The sequence below is a fragment of the Adelges cooleyi genome, unplaced genomic scaffold, assembly GCF_023614345.1.
Source record: "Adelges cooleyi isolate 19-005CV unplaced genomic scaffold, UGA_ACOO_1.1 ACOO_flye_CR_arks_rails_tigmint_CR_PRNA_30, whole genome shotgun sequence".
NCBI lineage: Eukaryota > Metazoa > Arthropoda > Insecta > Hemiptera > Adelgidae > Adelges > Adelges cooleyi.
Window position 1 is genome coordinate 23,326,087 of NW_026095971.1, and position 19,329 is coordinate 23,345,415.

General features: G+C 29.7%; 1 protein-coding gene across 1 annotated transcript; it reads right to left on the minus strand.

Moving 5' to 3' along the window:
* Nucleotides 1-8,341: 8,341 nt before the first annotated feature.
* LOC126839140 (deoxyuridine 5'-triphosphate nucleotidohydrolase, mitochondrial-like) lies at nucleotides 8,342-8,873 on the minus strand. The gene is made up of 2 exons (XM_050574223.1): nucleotides 8,612-8,873; nucleotides 8,342-8,549 (listed from the first exon to the last, which is right to left on the minus strand). The coding sequence occupies exons 1-2, from the start codon at nucleotides 8,829-8,831 to the stop codon at nucleotides 8,353-8,355; spliced, it is 417 nt and encodes a 138-aa protein (XP_050430180.1). The 5' UTR covers nucleotides 8,832-8,873; the 3' UTR covers nucleotides 8,342-8,352.
* Nucleotides 8,874-19,329: the final 10,456 nt, after the last annotated feature.

Sequence of the window (19,329 nt, forward strand, 5' to 3'; positions counted from 1 at the left end):
AATACACAAGTATATATGTTGTATAAAAACCATACCAACAGATTGATGTTTTTAATAAAAAATAAAATAGGTCAGAAACTGTGTATAGCAACACCATTAACACTAAACTTTCATACTATTAAATATCAACACTATGAATCTCTGGGGTCCAGTATGTTTTCTATGATGTGTTGCAGAAAATCATTTATTTATTGTCATACATTAGTACATAGTGCTATACTGTTTCATTGTAAAATTAGGAAACCCCGCTTAAAAAAACTCTCTGGGAACTTATTCCTTATTTCTAATGGTGATATGTACAATTATTATTACACTTTCCCAGTATAGACAAAAACAATGTCCAAAAATTCAGCTAGTAAATTTTTATTGTATTTTTTCGAAATGATGAAAACGAAAATTATTCCACCTTAGAGAGTTTTTTCAATAATTCTAAAATTATGATAATAACTCCATTCTTAAGAACACTAGAAAAGTAATATTACATATTTTTTAACTTAAATTTACGATGCTATGCCCCGACGTAACACCACTGTACTACCTTTTTTGTTATTAAAAATTTGCAATTTAATTATTCATTTTTTTTTTAATAGTTAGCTAAGATTTACTCTTTAAAAAAAACGGAATCGTAATGGGATATATTAACCACGGTGTAGATGTTCTGCTTTAATAATATTATACCTGTTGCAATTTTGTAAACATTAGTCCATTTTTAAATTACTACACAATTTATAGCACTTTTTGTTTTTTCTTAAAAATAAAAATAATTTTACACAAAATGTAAGTAATAAGTGTTTATTTAAAAAGAAACAGCGATTTTTGAATTATTGAAGTCGTTAAGCTGTATTGTATTTTGAAATATTTTTTTTAATAACATTTAAAGAGATTTAAAAAAAAATATATAATTTATAGATTTATTATTATATTATTTAATCATCATGTATAAGGATTTAATTCGATCACATTTAATTCCTTATTGTCTGTTGCGGTATTCTTTGTTTAGCAAATGCTTCAACGGTCACTTGTGATGATACGCAATGCTTTTAAAAAGATCACAAAAGCTTAGTAAATCTATGTAGTCTAAAACAAACAAAACAAAAATTTTGAAATTACCTGCTTCCAGCTTCCATAATCCTCCCCATTTTCCTCACACCTTAATCTATACCACTACAAATGGTAACCCACGTGGGCTTTCACCATCTCCTTAATTTTAACCATTACAAAAATAAATAGTATAATATTATAGAAATACTAGTATATAATTGGAAACAATAGCACATAACTTTTGTTTACAGTTATATTATTCCATTTTGTTGTTCTGATTATCTTAATATCGTATTATAGGTCACAAATATTTATATTTTAATATTAATAAATGTACAAATAGCACAAGTACAGTTTTTATAAAGTTTAAAAAATTGAAATGGTCATTGGAAAGAGTTTTTCGTGCGAATTATGGCTGATCGTCAACAAATAAAAACAATAACTCCAAAAAATTTGATTTAAACTTGAGTGGGGTATTGTATTTACTCTATTTATATAATTTGACAAACCAGTCAATCTGTACAAGTGAGAGAAACCGCAAAAAATGTAAATAGTATCAATAACTACCCACTAATTATTATTATTAGTCAAACCAACTGCTTAGGTTTTTTTTACTCATTATTAGGTGATTGTATGTTTGCCAATCCAACGTCAAACGCATAAATCATAATGTATGTCTATTGTATATCTGTTACTTTTTTTTTAATTGCTACTTTGAAATCATTTTCGAATTCTACCATTATTTCGCTCGAATTTTTTTTTGTGTTTTTGCAAAGGCCTCTTAAAATAGCTTAGAAAATCGAAGGTCATCCTAGTAATATACCAAACGTTGACAGTATTCTCGAATCAGATATACTTTAGGATAGTTGTAGGAAGAAACAACCCGTTGAATGTAAAATTTGAATAGCCAGTAAAATACCCTAAATTACTTAGACTTTAATATAAACAAAAACAAAGTAATTGTTTTTGTACAATGTAATCTCAGTTTTTTACAATTTTTTTGTTTTTCCTCCCTCCCATATTAGTCTTTTTGATAGCAACTTTTAAAACTTAAACTGTAACGTATATATATATTTTTTTTTTACTTTTTAAGTTGACAATAGTGAACTAAACATTTTGTCTGGTCGATAACAAGTTTCGGATAACTATTTTTGAAGTCATTGAAGTTTCAAGTTTAGGGCAGGAGGAAAGGTGAAGTGTAGTATTATTTTTATCTGCGCACATTTCCCAACCGCACTTCCCCTTCCATTCTAACTTTAAAACTCTTATAACTTTAAAAAATGTTTAGTACATCATTCTCAATTTAAAAAGATAATAAAATCTATACGTTACCATTTAAGTTTCAAAAGTTGCTATCAACTAAGTTGGGAGAGGAGTAATATAAAAAAAAATTGTGAAAAATTGATATTACATTATATAAAAACAACATGGAAAAAAAATGTTAATTTCTTATTAAACCCTATGAGATATCGAGTGGTTCATGTAAAAAAAAATCACCCTGTATTAGTTTTTGGTTTAATTAGTTTTGGTTAATTATTTTTCTCTTGTTTCTGTCGACCCGATAACTTTTTTTCAATGGGCTGATTTACTTGGGTAGCACCTCTATAGATCCAAAATCGTATGCGATGGGTACTTTGGTGGGTTAAAAGTAAAAAAACCATATCATCCACAAAACCGGGAAAATTTGACCGATTTTTTAGTGCAGCAACTCTATAGATCAGAAATTGTACCTGAAAGGTACTTTAGTGAGCCAAAAATTACAAAAATTAACCCCTTCCCCTTTAAAATCAAGAAAAACATATTAAACATATAGAATGGGACTATAACATATAACATTTTCTCAAAACTCTCACCTACTACTACTCATTCTCTTACATATAATACTTTCATACTGTACTTGGCTTGGACTGTGTTGGTTTGACTCTACATCCATAGATTGGCATTGAAGTATTTATTTAATATTGATTTAACCCGTCCCCTCTCCGTCGCCACTAAGCCCCGACCTAACTATACTGGCTTTTATTTTCTAACGTCTACGGATTTCTTTTTCCAGAGGCCCACATTTGGGTTTCCAATTGAATAATGTGTAAGGTTTTATTTTATACTCTGAATTGTCGTTGTGCTAGTGCATTATAAAAAAAACGGTAGGTAAAGTATGTAAACAACACACGGTCGTATAACAGTTTTTTACAAAATAAAAATGAGTACCGCCATGCCTCGACCCACTCTGCTGGCTTTTTACACTCAATATTATTGCGCATAGAAAAAGACAAACCGAACGACTTCTAGCTCACCATGTCCTTGGAGTTGTTTCTGCCTTTATCGATGGAAAATACTTAAATATGATTAAAAAAAATGTTTATAATTATATACCAACTCAAAACTTTACAAACGCAACGATAAATTATTACTTTGAGGCACTTTGAATTCCCGAAGCAGATCCCTTGGCCAATTTTGGCGAAGACCAAAATGTTTGGTAGAGACTAAAGATCTAGTACCGAGGTTGTAAACGAGTTGGTTCGGATGACCAATTGAGTTTAGAGTGGAATCTTGCATATTAGATGCAACTTTAGTGAACGGTTTTGGCGTTCAAGTCTCAACAATTATTTCGATTAATGCAAACGCGAATATTTAAGAATGATAAAAAAAATGTTATTGAATTCAAACCGAATGTTTTCGCCGTGGTTTAAAGATGGAATGAGTACGCTTTAGAATAATTGCAATTTTGTAGTATATTTATTTTTTTTAAAAAAATTTTTGGTTATCATATTTTACAATATTATAAAAAATACTAAACATTAACCTTTTTTTTTATTAATTTCCATAAGCATATGAACTTTTAAAAACTTAAATAGTAACTTGTGTACCTATTTAAACTCAGAATAATTTTCTGAGTAGTATACCGGTCGATAACCAGTTTTGGCTAATTACTTTGGGAGTTATTAAGCATTAAAATTTAGGACTGGAGGAAGGGTGGAGTGAAATATTTTTTTTTCTGCTGGCACTACGCTTTTGTAAAAATACTGAGCTGTGAAAAAAATAAAATAGAAAAGGTAAATGTTTAGTAATAGTTTTATAATATTGTAAAATAACACCAACATAAGTGTCTCCAATTATTATAAAAGCTACAAAAATGCTATTATTTTAAGAGAAAACTAGTGTCTTGTCCTTAATGAATCAATCAATTTTCTAGTGTATTTTGATTTATCGAAAATAGTAGAATAACATGTTTTTGTAATATACTCAAAGGCACACGTGTATAAAGGGTGTTGCTTTACAACGATTTATCATTTTATTTTATTTGTCTATGCGCAAAATGTAGTCATAAGAAACGAATTTAGCAAAATAACGACCGGAAAGGCATACAACTTTTCCTAAAGGTCTTAAATGTTCCTTTAGTTCCCGACGTGCAAATTGTAAAATTTAATAAATACATTTCTTTATTTCATGTAACGGTACATCAGCTCAAAATTGTCTTTATCATAATTTAATAGGTAGATAAAAAAAAAGGGTTAAGGGAACAAATGCCCTCGTGTCTGGCCAGGCATGGGTTGACGTTTAACCCAACCAACATTTCTGTAATGAATTTCTTGTTTTTTCGGTTAAAAAAAGATAATGCTGCTACAGTTTTTTATACTTGAGCGTGATAAATCAAAACGGTGTCATTTCGATTTGAGGCGTTTTAACTTTTAACATAATATTACCTAATTCTCAACCGGATTGCACCCGTGAAATAATAACAAACTGCCACATTTTGTTTGGTAGCAAAATATTAATTTAAAAATAAAAATAAAATTACCACATTTCTCATTATGGCTTATAAAATATTCGATTTAAAATGGTGAACTGACACAACAACCAAATTTGGCAGTTTGGTTTGTTAAAACTTATTGCTAAATAGCCGTAACCTCAAATTGTGGTGTCTGGCTGAGATTTGACTAAGTATTGCTCAAAGGGTGCTCCAATAGTTATAGGTTAATTTTAAGTGCATTGTCTTTACAGTGCTTTTATCAATACCTATTTATATTTTTAATACATAAAATTGACTATCGGCGGTAATACCACATTAACAATTTTACGCATTTTTTTCCAAAGTGATTTTATCAACTAGCTATTGTTTTTGTGATTAGTTTGCACTGAGCTTTAGTGACTGGAATAATGCTACTGTCTTAAATTCTTCCGGTTTTCTTACCTCTGATGCTAATTAGTTTTTATCACAATTGTTGCTATTTTAGTACTTTTTTTAACACTATTGACATTTTAATAACAGCATTTGCTTTGTTTGATTTTCAAAACGCAAAAAACAAAATTTAGGATAAAGTGATACTAATTATAGTTTTTTTTTTATATTTTCAAAATTTTAAATTAAATTCCTCCCGTTTTTCCAGAATCACGCAGAAAATAATTACAATGATAAATATCCAGTTATAGTCTGTTAAATATATGAATATAATTTTTTGACAGGTTCGAGAAATTTGTTTTTTTTGCCTGCACAAGAATAGTGGGTACATCTCAGTGAAAACAAGTATTTTTTGGCTAGTCGCAATTGTATACTTCATTATCCATTTAAATAACAACACTACAAGATGGACTATTTTTTTTAATTAAGCATTACTTAGTACATTTTTAAGACACGTGGTTCTAACTGCTGCTGATTAAAAGCATATGAAAAGACTTTCGAGATTATAGCTTAAGTAAAGTTTTTACTAATTAAAAAAAAAAGTTGTCTTTCCTTAGTATTTAGGGGGGAATTTCGTTTTTATGGTTGTAAGTTTGTAGACTGCAATGAGTAAGAGTCAACAGCTGGCATCTGAAATATATTTGCATTATGATGTAGGTTTTTTTTGTGTTTGTCTATGCATTGTAACTTTTTTAACACCGGACCAATGCCTTCGGGTAGCAACTCTATAAACCGCAAATTTTATCTAGTTGGCAACTTTAAGGGAGTAAAAATGGAAAAAGTTCACTCCTTTACAGTTAAAATTTTTAAAAATACCATACTAGTTTTTAAGTTTCAACTTTTACTGGCTATAATTTCGAGAAAAATTGTCGAATCGAGTTGAAATTTCTAGAGAGGAACATTTACTTGAGATTTAAACTTAAGATAGACCCATGTCCACCCTTTGCGGCGGGATGCAAGTTGTTTTTTAGGGTTTTTAGGACCTTTTAGTTGAAAATTTGTCTGGTGTTAGGACTCTTATGTACACATAACATGTTAAATCTTTAAAAAATATTATTAAATCATGCCAATATTTTTACGGATACTCCTTAGAGAGGCCCCAGTAAGTTTTAAGTACTCAAGTACCAGTTTAAGGTTTTAAATAATTTTTTGAAAAGTGAATTTATCACATTCAATCAGCTCGGCCCAATTCGAGTCCCATCCCAAATTGTAATGGATTTTTCCTTTGAGAATATTCGTCGATAGCCATACTTAAGTTTAATTTAAGTTTAGTATATATCCGATTGGATAATATTTTCAAGTTTTAACGATTTGCTATGACCTTCGAATTTTCGACGTAAAATGTAACACTAAGATGTGCATAAAAAAAACAAATTTGAAATTCGAACGTCGACAATTTTATAATATATTGTTTTTGTCGTTCGATCGACGTATTTTTCTGTACGAACATTTATCGATGGCAGAAAAAAATAGCTAAAACACACTCATGTGTGCACAAGTGTGTGTTTTTCGAAAATATTTTCGATTTCCTTTAACTTAAGCATTTTCTGCATAAAAAGTTTTATCAACAAAATCGCACAAGGAGAACTCCGAAATTCAAACCACCCTCCCTCCTCCTTGGAAAAAGGCTGAAAGTTTTAAAAAAATTTGCTGGCGCAATTTTAAGATTTAACCACCAAAAAGTCTAACTAATTCCAAATTTGTGTGGAATTTAAACCGTTTCCAATAGAAAATCTAGAATTTTTTTCTTTATTTCACTTTTTAAAGCAAAGTTTTAGGGTTTAAGGTCGGGAAAATTAGATCTAAAGTATATTATTTAGAATGCAACTATCCAACTTATTTTTTACTAAGGAAAACCCCCCCAAAAAAAGCGAAAAATTACACTTTGACAGTAGTCAATTTCCAGGTTGCTATATGTGAGTGAGTAAATAGCCAATGAAAATATTTCATTATATTGTTAACAACGATTCATGGGTTATTAAGCAATGCATTTATATAGAGAGAACCCACTTTATATTTGTGCCCAATTTATAAAGATAACATAATGTTTACACTCTGTTTTCCTTTTTACTTTTGTTCCACTCCTTGTGGAAGCAAATCCTTTAATGTGCAAAACCTCAAGTGTAATATTGTCATTTAAATGTACCGTAGTATGTTAAGTATGTAATCAGTGAATGTATAACTAACAAACTGAGAGCATTCACTTGTCTTTCGTTGATATATAACCATAAATGAACCATTTAATTCTTTAGTCACTCTTACATAATAGATTCCAATGTAGGAGAGTGGTTTTATCTAACGACTGAAAATTGCTTATTTGAAACTTTTTATTAAATAGTCAATGTCAACTGGTTTCACCAGAGATAACAAAAAGTGAATACATTTAAAACAAAAATGTAACCCAAACCGTATCCACCCTTAAACTAAAAATTCATTTTTAATCGCATTATTGTCATCAGGTACAATGCTTTTATCGATATTTGTATTTTTTATCTGTGAACACTGGATTGCTCTTGGAGATCCAAATTTGGGTTTCCAAACCATATTATGTAAGGTTTTATTTTATGCTCTGAATTTTCGTTAAAATGTATGTATATTTATCGGTGGCGAAAAAAATGTACTGTACAACATTCTCATGTGTGCACAAGTGCCATCAACAAAATTGCACATGGAAAACCCCGAAATTTCGACAACCCCTCTCCACCTCACGTGTAGAAAAAAAAATATCGATACCTAAGCCTTACCGGTGTATCTTAAAATATAACGCATTGACTTTTTAACTTTGTTAATTGAATTGTATGTAATTTATTGGAGACGAAGGCCTTGCACGCAGAGCGGATTAAAGAGGGGACTATGTGATCTAAAGCCTCTCCCTCGAGTACTTGAATTGAGTAGTAGTAATTTGGGGCTTTACCGCCCATTTTTACAAATTGTAGTAAATTAAACTAGAAATGAATAACAACATCTCTTTATATAGTATAATACCTTTTATTAATCATAATAATTATAATATTTTATGATTTATCAATCTGTATAGTATAAAATAAACTTATATAAAGGTTTTTTTGTCTCTATTATTCAAAGCTAAATCAATTTTAAATTACATAAATTCTACCTAACACACATGAAAATTATCCTGAAGAACCGAATCCTTTTTCTCCTCTATCAGTTTCATCTAATGACCGAAGTTCCCTGAGTTCTGGATACACAATTTTTTCACATATTAGTTGTGCTACTCGATCTCCACGTTGAACGATAAAGTCTACACCAGAATGATTGAATAGGAGAATACCAACGTTTCCGCGGTAATCTTGATCAATTACTCCAGCTAGGATTTAAAAAAAAAATATATATAACATTTTATTTAGTGATTAGATTTTATAAGCATACCTCCAACATCAATAAAATGTTTCCATGCTAATCCTGATCTCGGTGCAATTCGTCCATATGTACCATGTGGTACCACAATTTGTAGATCGGTCTTAATCAATTCTTTTCCATGTGCTACTACAATATATTGGTATGCACTTTTTAGATCGTATCCAGCCGCATGTTGACTTCCTCTAATCGGCGTGTATGCTTTATCGGTTAATTTAGAAAATAAAAGCATCTAAAGTTTTAAACAATCATTCATTCATAATAATCTTTATTTAATTTAACCCTAGCTTCATTTACTAATTTTATCATAGCATCATTCGTTTTTTTGTCTAAACTTTTTTCTAATTTTTTTTCTAATTCATCATTCATTAACGTCATATTTATTTTATTTTCCAAACTAGTGATACATTCTTTGAATGAGTTATTTAATTCAGATTTTATTGTTTCTATTGTATTTTTTGAAACATTAGTTATTGATTCATTATGTGTATTTAGTTTTTTTTCTAAACTATCTTTTAAACCAGTCTGAGTTTCTAAGATAGAATTTTTTATACTATTTTCCAAATCAATTAATTTCGAATTTAAATATTTACCAACTCCGATATCATTGAAATGATTTATATGATGACCAAAATAATCCATTATTAATTTAAAAATAGAGATCTTAACAGTGACAAGGACTTCTTATATACTAAAACCAAAACAAAAAAACTATATTATACGAGTTTACGCACTTCTCGGGTAAATGGCGAATACTCAACTATGCGGTCGTGTATTAACATACAATAAGCACTAACACCAGTTAAATTATCATCAGCTTCTATTTCTAAACGTAAGTCAATTGTAGAAGAAATTTCAGAATCGTTTTGTTTACTAACATCTAAAACAATAATTGGAGCATTTGATAAAAACAATTTTGGACTTAGTATCGGATTTCGAAGTCCATTTTCATAATATGATTCTTGAAACGATGTATACATATTATATAATAATGTAAAATCGTTGTGCGTAAAATCTAAATTTAAATTATCATAAGGATAAACATTTGAGTTCAGAAACACTTTAATATTTTTCAACTTAGAATGATCAAATTCGCTTTTGTCTGCAGTTATTGAATTGTTACGATTTTTTTGGAGGCCTACAATGATATAACGAGGTTTTTCCAATTTCGTTGATGTTTTTAAATTCCATAGTACATTTTTCGTGTTTCCGAGTTCAGGGTAAGTATATGTTTCAAATGATCTAAATGGTATAAACAAATGTTTTTCTTTTTCAACTATTTTCATTAACTTTAGACGCTGGCTATCATCAACACTAACATGAGGAACTTTCCAAACAATATTCTTAATATTCACACTACCTGTAGTTGCATCATCACTTTTTTTAATCAATGCATTTAAATCACTATTTGATCTAGTTAATATGAGTTCTATTCGTGAATTTAATAAAATTTTTCTATAATGCTCAAAAAAGCCTAACCAGTATTTTAGTGAATTGTGTAAACTAAAAGTGAATTTTTTGAAAATATTAGAATACATTTGAAGTGACATTTTTTCAACCCCCCCCCCTTTCTTTCAATCCTGCCCCGGCTTGCACGTAGCTATGTGTCTTGGGTGGTGAAATAACCATAATTAATAAAGATATTTTAACAATAAAATGCAAGTCAAATACACGAATCATTAATGATTAGAATTAATAAAGGTGTTTGAAATAATTACTAAGGTAATAATGATTAAGGCATTTTTATAACATCGAGGTTATGCCTTGCATGAAATAAAATAGTTGAACATTTTAAATACAAAAACCGGTGCAAAATAAAAACGGTTTACATTATAACAGCCGTTGTTGAAACCTTGTGATTAGACGAGGCCCCTACACAGTATTTGTTGTTACTTATGAAATGGCAATAGCTGAACGTAAAGGTGGTATATTATGTACCTAAAACAAATAATGTAGTGCGAACTTACAAGAAAATAGATCAAACATAAAAAAAAACCAATACATTTCTTGTACTTACACTTGTTTCCGGAAAAAAAAATACCCGTAGTAAATATTATCCTATTGCAAATAAGTAGCGACCTAGTTGTTTTGTTGAAGTCTTTACGGTCACAAGGATTTTGATAATTATACTATTGCGGGACAATTTTGGTGGGATACAACAGGGGGCTATGGGATCCAAGAAGGATTTTCCCTATTTGGATACGAGCTCGTTGTACTGTGTAAACACAAACCATATGGCACATAATTTTTATTACCAACTTTAACCCACCTTTACATTCAACCCACTTTCGTGGCAGTAGCCAGTGAGCGCTGACCATGTTCCTTGCATTGTCGCTGCCCGACACTGCCTCCAAGGGCTGTTTTAATAACACGAAATAAAAAAAAATGAAATATATTTCGTTAAAAAAATACCTGAGTATCTCTGTAGAGATACTCAGTATCTCTTTACTCTAGACAGTGTTCTCAGACATTGATTTTTAATTTTTTTTAAATGTTATATGTAGGTATTCAATGTAGATACATAATATGTGTTATATATGTATTTTATTTCCATCCCTTATTTATTTAAATTTCTTTTGAACGCATTTTATGATATTATCATCGTTATTATTTTTCCGAACAGTTGTATGTTAACCTACTTCCCTACGCGGAAACGTATCGAAAACACGTTTGTGTTAGATGTGTTATTTATTGAAATAAGAAAAGAATATTTGCTTTTGATGTTTTCTATGCTTGTCCAAACCGTCACCTGTGGCGCTAAATAATAAATATATATCTGAAAACAAAAACAACATCTGTGAAATCGACCTAGTTGTTTTTGTTGAAGTCTTTACGGTCAAAATTATTTTGATTATTATAATATTGCGGGACAATTTCTCTATTTTACTTTAGCAATGATAAATTGGTTGTATGGTTGTGAAAAAAAACCAAATTACATTTTTATGACTTACACAAAACTGTCCTTCTCTTACGGAATAAGAGACAAGGGCACTGCGTGCAAGGTGGATACAACAGGGGGCTATGGGATCCAAGAAGGACTTTCCCTATTTGGATATGAATTCGTTGTACTGTGTAAACTTAAGCCATATGCCCTATAATTTGTATTACCCACTTTAACCCACCTTTACATTCAACCCACTTTTGTGGCAGTGGCCAGTGAGCGCTGACCATGTTCCTCGCATTGTCGCTGCCCGACGCTCCCTCCAAGGGCTGTTTTTTGGTACCACGAGCAGCAGCCTAACAGGTTAATGTAAACACTCACTGCTTAAAAAAACAACTTGTTTTCGAAAAAACAAACCAATAGTAAATATTATGCTATTGTAAATAAATAATACAAAAACAATATCCAAAATAAACAATTTTTTTGTACTAGTGACCTATTTAGTGTACCTATAAAATGGCGTAAAAAAAATGCCATTCAGACATTATATACTGAGTTCTACTTGAAAGCACTTTCAACAGTCATTATATACTTTAAATATAAAATGAATGCGAAATTTTTTTTGGTTTTCGGTTTAACGCTTTGCTTTGCCGTACAAAAATCGTCCGGAGTGGATCGCAAACTGGTAATTATTAAATTATAATTTCAAGTTATTTATTTTATTATTTATAGTATCACATAATATGAAAACGGAATTAATATTTTATCGGCCATAAATAATAAATTTATTGATTGTTATATAGGTAACAGTATAAGTAAAAAGATACTAACCGGAGCATAATATAATACGTATTATTTTTAAAAAAAGTTTATATAATTAACAAAAAATAATAAAAAAATCTAGTTAAAAATCAAATTGTAAAAAAACTGAAATTTAATTTATTAAAAATAATATAAAAGTACAATATAATTATATAATAAGAACAGAAAACATCATAAATGTATTTTACTTGCTTGCATAAGAGTCTGATATAATAACTTATTTTACAATGACAAATACAAACATTTCCTTAAGAAATTAGAACAATGGATATCTTTATTATTTTTCTGAACATACGGTTGTATACGGCAAATTAAATAATTTAGAAAGGTGATCAACTGTATCATACATGTTCTTACTTTATCTGTTGGTTAAGTGACAATTTGAATTACTTTGGACAGTGGCATAATTACTGGTAAATTATTAGACAGGCATTCCCATTTTAGAATTAAAGAATTCTTTAATTTAAAAATACATTTTTTTTTTAAGCAAAAAACAACAAATAAAACATTATTTTCAACAACTCCAATTTAAATTCAACGAAAATTAAAAAACTTCATTTAAATAAAAAATATTACATTAAAAGAAATTTAAATAATAAATAATTAAATGAATATATTTTTATTTTAAATATTAAAAGTAAAATGTTAATTAGACATTTAAATACAAATGTATTTAAGTATAATATTTTTTTAATTTTTATACTTTATAAAGATGTAATAATAATTATTTTTAAATAATGTATATTATGATATTTAGTACAATACAAATGTATTTGGAATAAAAAACCGATTTGTGTAATAAAAACAAATTGATTCATTTTGAAGGTTTCTTAAAATAATTAACTCTTTAGCTCGCTACATTCTGAGACGCAATGAATACATTAAATTAACGAATATCGTAGTAATGATTTTAAAATAAAATAAAAATCTATTTTAATAAACTTAATTTTTAACTGACTGTTTCGTAAACGTTCTATTACGGCAATGGTAAAGGGCACGTGTGTTTTAAATTCAATTAAAATTGAGTTAAGACTATTAAGTGTTTAATTATTAGCTATTAATTTATAATAATACTTAAACTGTACTAATATATTAGATATTATGAACAATTTTTTTAACTTATATACTAATAACAATGTTGATACAATTTTAGGCAATATGGAAAATGATTTTAGGTTTGTCTGGTTCAGCAACTTTGAATATGACTGATAATGAATTAAAAGCGCAAACGGTTCCCAAATTCACGTTCAATAATATAGCCGGGGTACAAGCAGGTAAGTTGTAAAATGTCTTTTTTTCAAACGATGTGTTTCATTTAAAATTGAATAACCCAGCATAGTATTTTACGGTTTATATTATTTGAAAATATCTTAACAAGTTACATTTAAACACTCATTTTGAAACGACTGTTTGTTGTTAGTTGAATTGATTTGTGATAACACAATTATTAAAATATCAAAAATCATAAGCGCAATTGTATGGCAACGAAGGGTTACACATTTATTTTGTAATAATTTATATATTTACGTTTGTTTAGCAACTGACCCAGTTACATACGCAGCTTATGAAGGCTTAGCAGGAACATTTGGGCTACGACATTTTGAATCATCTATTGCTCAAAAATAAATGGGCGGCTTCAGCGGTCGATGAAGATTTAGATATTACATGTATTTAATGTGACATATTATAAAATATGTATTTTAAAAAATATATACATCTATATTACAAGCATAATCCGTGTATCTTTATCAAATGTGGTGCAATGCATCGTCAGTTTTTCATTTTCTATACAAGTTACCTTCTACTAAATGCACGGTCAAACAACCTAATGTAGTGGTGTGTGAGTGTGTCGGTTTTAATTTTTAAACATTATTTAATAACTAATAAAATTACTTATTCTAAACATGTAACGGCAAGCCGTAAAGATCATTCTTGATTGTACACATTTCAGCTTCTGTAGAACGGCGATTTTTTAAAACTATACAGCTTACAGCTGTATTATAAAACTAACGGAGTGAAATTTCCTCGTTTCATGTAGTTCTTAGGGTAAATGTATCAAATAAATCTAACTTAAATACAAAGTATAACCTAAACTTGTGACTGAATCTGTGTGGTATTAGTAGGCAGTAAACGTAGATATTTTAAATAATTAATAATTACATGCTTTTCTTAAATTATAAAATGTTGGTACCGCTTGGGCGTCATTAAACTTTTAATTTTCATGAGAGTTATTTTAATTTGCAAATAGTTTCATGATAATATTTAACTTGACACTGATTTAAAGACTAGGTATTTTTCTTTATTTCATGATTTTTTTTTTATATGTCTAAATCACGATATCACCTATGTAAACCACACCACCAGTTTCTTCATGTTGCATTGTCTATAGAGAAAAAAATAATGCATGAAAGGTATTTTATTGATAAAAAAAATATTATAAGTAGTTCTTTCCAGTTCTTTGATCGCATCGAACGACGCAAGTCTAAGAGTATTTTCGTTTTTTTAATAAAATAATAAAAAAATACATCAACGGAGACTCCTACCAAGATTCTTTCGGATATCAATGGGTATTTTAACATTACTGCGAACTGACCTTGGTCGTGAATAGGTCCGGCAAAGGCTTGTTAAGTTTGCAAAGCTTACAAAGTTTGTACTTGATCAAAAAAGGAACACATTATATCTTAACTACACAATGGCAAGCAAACATATTAGAAAACTTATAGTTTCCAGTTTTCTTAAGGTATTATAACGTGAACTATGTATATACAACCTCTTTTTTATAAAAAACACATTTTCGTAGAATACCTGTAAAAAGTCTGGTTTTCATATACGTTTCATCGATTAGAATTTATAATTTTTTAAACCTTGAATTTTCCGAGAAAAAAAATTCGAAAAAATGTACAAACAAGACACCTAACGGCCAAAGTTACCACACTGTAATTATTTTCTAGCTTTGATCCAGAGCAGAGATACCTATTGGTTTATTACTATGGTGTGGGTTTTTTTTTGCCTGTATACACTGTCACTTTTTTAATCATGAAATCACAAATTTCATCTAGTTGGTACTTTGGGGAGGGGGGTAGGGTAAACGTGGAAAAAGATATATAGTTATAAGCAATGTACATTTTAGATTCCAAGTGGAGCTTAGAAGATACTTAATTTCATCGACGCGTTTTTTTCCTTTTATGATTTTTGGTTTTCATGAAGTACACAGAATATTGAACTTAATTCGAAATAAGCTTACCAACAGAAAGTTTGAAAATTTCCCAAAGCATGCGTATTCAAAATATTTCATCTCAAATTTCAAATCTCTTATGGAAATAGGGATGAGGGTGGGAATGGGGTTGGGGTTGGGGGTGAGAATTAGCTGTGGCACATAATCGAAAAAAGCGTAACGGATTGCGTTACCACGCGGAGATGGGGTTGGGGGTGGTAGATAGGGGATGGGAGACAGGGGTGGGAGATAGGGGTGAGAGATAGGGGTAGGAGATTAGGGTAAGGAGATAGGATAATATGTTGTACGTTGAACGTTCTAATTAGAACTAAATGATAAATTAGAAATAGTTTAAGGGTCAAAATTCTCTATGAATTGTTTTAAGCCAAATATTAAACACTACAATATTAGCCAGAGACTTGATGTTTTAATATACTAGCTTGTTACTGATTCTTTATATACTATATCATTATCTTCAACGAGACATAAAAATGCTCTTTCGTGGTTGCAAACTCGGCTGAAAAACTTTTATTTCTATTTAAAAATGATTTTATCACTTTCAGTTATAATAATTTCTGTAGCCCCGTGACCTCCCCATCCCCACCGTGCCCTAACCTCACTGTGCTCCTTATTGGTCATCCGAACAAACTCGTTTACAACCTCGTTACTAAATCTCTATTTTCTACCGAACATTTTGGTCTTCGCCGAAATTGGCCAAGGGATCCGCTTCGGTAATTCAAAGTGCCTCAAAGTCATAATATATCATCGCTATCTACCTCACTATCTCTACCGGACATTATGGACTTCGCCAAAATTGACCAAGTGATCTACTTCAGTAATTCCAAGTCAAAGAAAGGTTTAGCCGCAGGACTTTCCCCTCAAGAGATGTCACTATCTAGTTTTAATTTTATCTTTGTTAAAACATGAGCTCATTTTATTTCCTTAAAGATTGTAAATATTCTAATAAAAGTTTTATTTTATAAAGTAAAAAATAATGATAATCATTTTTATATTATTATCAAGGTATTTTGTTTTAAATATTTTGGATTATTAAAAGTTGATTTCAAAGCATAAGTTGCATTACAGTCGTTTTGGTTTTCTATCATTGCGGGTCGTAATATATCATTGCGTTTAAAGTATAATATTACATTTTTAGAGGCACGTCAAAAAACAAATATTACCTTCGGTCCGGATCGGTAAAGTTTTGGGTTAAAAGATAAACACTTTTTTTACACACATATACATATAAATATGTGTGTACATTAAGTATTTTTCATCGACAAAGGCCTAAACAACTGCAAAGGCAAAGTCAGCTAGGAGTCGTTTGGTTTGACTTTTTCTATACGTGCAATAATATTGAGTGTAAAAAGCCAGCACAGCGGGGTCGGGGCATGGCGGTACTCATTTTTATTTTGTAAACAACTGTTTTACAGGCGACGAGTATTCCACGATAGGTATACCGACATAACATTTTATACAAGACGGCTAATTTATGCGGGGTCGTAGCATACTGGGGCTGGAGGAGTCACAGGTCTACAGGATTTACCATCAAGAAATGTACTTAAAAATTGCTGTTTTCTGAAAATTCTGTCTGTAGTATACAACGTATTTTATATTGTATACTATATAATATGATCGTACAAAAAAGCAGTGTACACACCATTGCTTAGCCCATTTTTGTGTGTTATTGTGAATCATTTGGTTTTTTTCATACCGATACGAATTTAAGGTAAATAGACGCGGAAAAAAATATTACTAACTGTGTGTTGTTACAGTAACACACTTTGCCTTTTTTTATGATATACTAGCGCATTTCATACAATGACAATTCAGAGTAAAAAATAAAACCTAATACAATATCAATTGGAAACCCAAGTTTGGGCCTCTGGACAAAGAAGTCTGTAGACGTTAGAAAATAAACGCCAGTACAGTTAGGTCTACAGAAATTATTATAACTGAAAGTGATAAATTCACTATTAAATAAATATTTCAATGCCAATCTGTAATTAGTAGGGTCAAACCTATACAGTTCAAACCAAGCACAGTATAAACCAGCACAGTAAAAAAGTATTACCTATATGTATGAGAATGAGTAGTAGTAAGTGAGTGAGGAAGGGAGGTGTTCACAGATAAAAATACAAATATCGATAAAAGCATTGTACCTAATGACAATTATGTGCTTAAAAATGCATTTTTCGTTTAAGGGTGGATACGATTAGGGTTGATCGTTCGTGCTACACGAATAATCCGGTCCATAGGAAAAAAAGTAATCGTGTCTACAGAAACAAAAAAAAAACACTTCATTATTAAACCAAAAAATAAATAGTGATAAATAATGCATCGCAAAATGTTAAGGCTGGGTCATGCCCACAGTCATTTAGGTACCTACATAAAAGTGTTCTATTTTTATAACTACTTTAAAAAACAATTAGTTCACATTATTTACTTCCTATTAATTCTTCCCCCTTTTCCCTTATTTCAAAATAATTAAATTGTTTATGTATTAAAGTTTGAGAAATTGAGGATATTTTCTGGGCAATTCGAGTTTACTATTTGTGCAATATTATTGAAATATTTAAGAAAAAATAAAAATTACTATAATCTTAGTAGTAATTTACAAAGGGACAAATTCGTACAAAATGTCAATAGTTATAGAATTATTAAGTACAACATCTACTTCATGGTTAATACAACTCATTATGATATCGTTTTTATTTAAAATTATCAACCAACCAAAAATTGGATTCTTCTCACTGTAACCCTGCCTCAACGTTTATAAAATATAATCTACTCATTTCCAAATCATGATAAAATGAAGCAGCTCATTTGAGTTTAGTATAGGGGTAGAATATAATATATAGTGAGGTTAGTAGTAACAATTTTTCTTAATAAAAATAAGTTTGACAACAGTTTTTTTAAGAAAATTGCATGTGTTATAGTTTCAGTCTAGATCTATGCTATCTAATTTTCCGACCAAATTCCCTAAAACTTTTCTTGAAAAAGTGAAATAAAGAAAAAATGTGCATACATTCCAGAGGAAAGGGTTTAAGGGAAACTCTATTTAAGCTGGAACAATTTTCGTTTTCGTCCTTTCGAAAATATACAATACATATACATATATACATATATAATGTACTTTAAGTATACATTAGGGTGGTACTTAAATTTGACATGGCGTTGAAAGGAGAAAAATTGAAATGAACACCTGAAAAGATTAGAGATATGTTTTTCAGTATTTGGAGCCGAAAGACGGCCATCCAACGTCATGTCAAATTTAAGGACCACCTAAGTACACGTACAGGGTGATCCACTTATCGTGAACCACTCTAAATCTCACTGGGTTAATTAGTATTTGAATTTTTTTTTCCTAAATATTTTTATATAATGTGATCTACAATTTTTCACATATTTTTTTTGGTTTTACCTCCCTCTCAAATTAGTTTTTTCGATAGCAACTTTTGATTTTCAAATGGGATGAAAGGTTTTTTTAAAAATTATGGTTCAAAACTAAAAAATACGATTTTCGGTCCAAAAAAATATTTAATTAGCCTAATGCAGTGGTAAGTTATACATTTTTTTTTTTTTTTTTATTAGATAAATTTTTCATTACATATAATTTTTCATTACATTTTAATTACATACATGAAACAGTTTTACAGCTAGATTAATTCAACCCAGAAAGCAAAGCTTGCGGTGGGCTAAATGAGTTACAAAACATATTACGAGAAAACAATTACATTTTACACGTTGACATATATCACTAAAACTAATACAACTTTATTAATATATAAAGATTTTAAATTGGAGCCACTT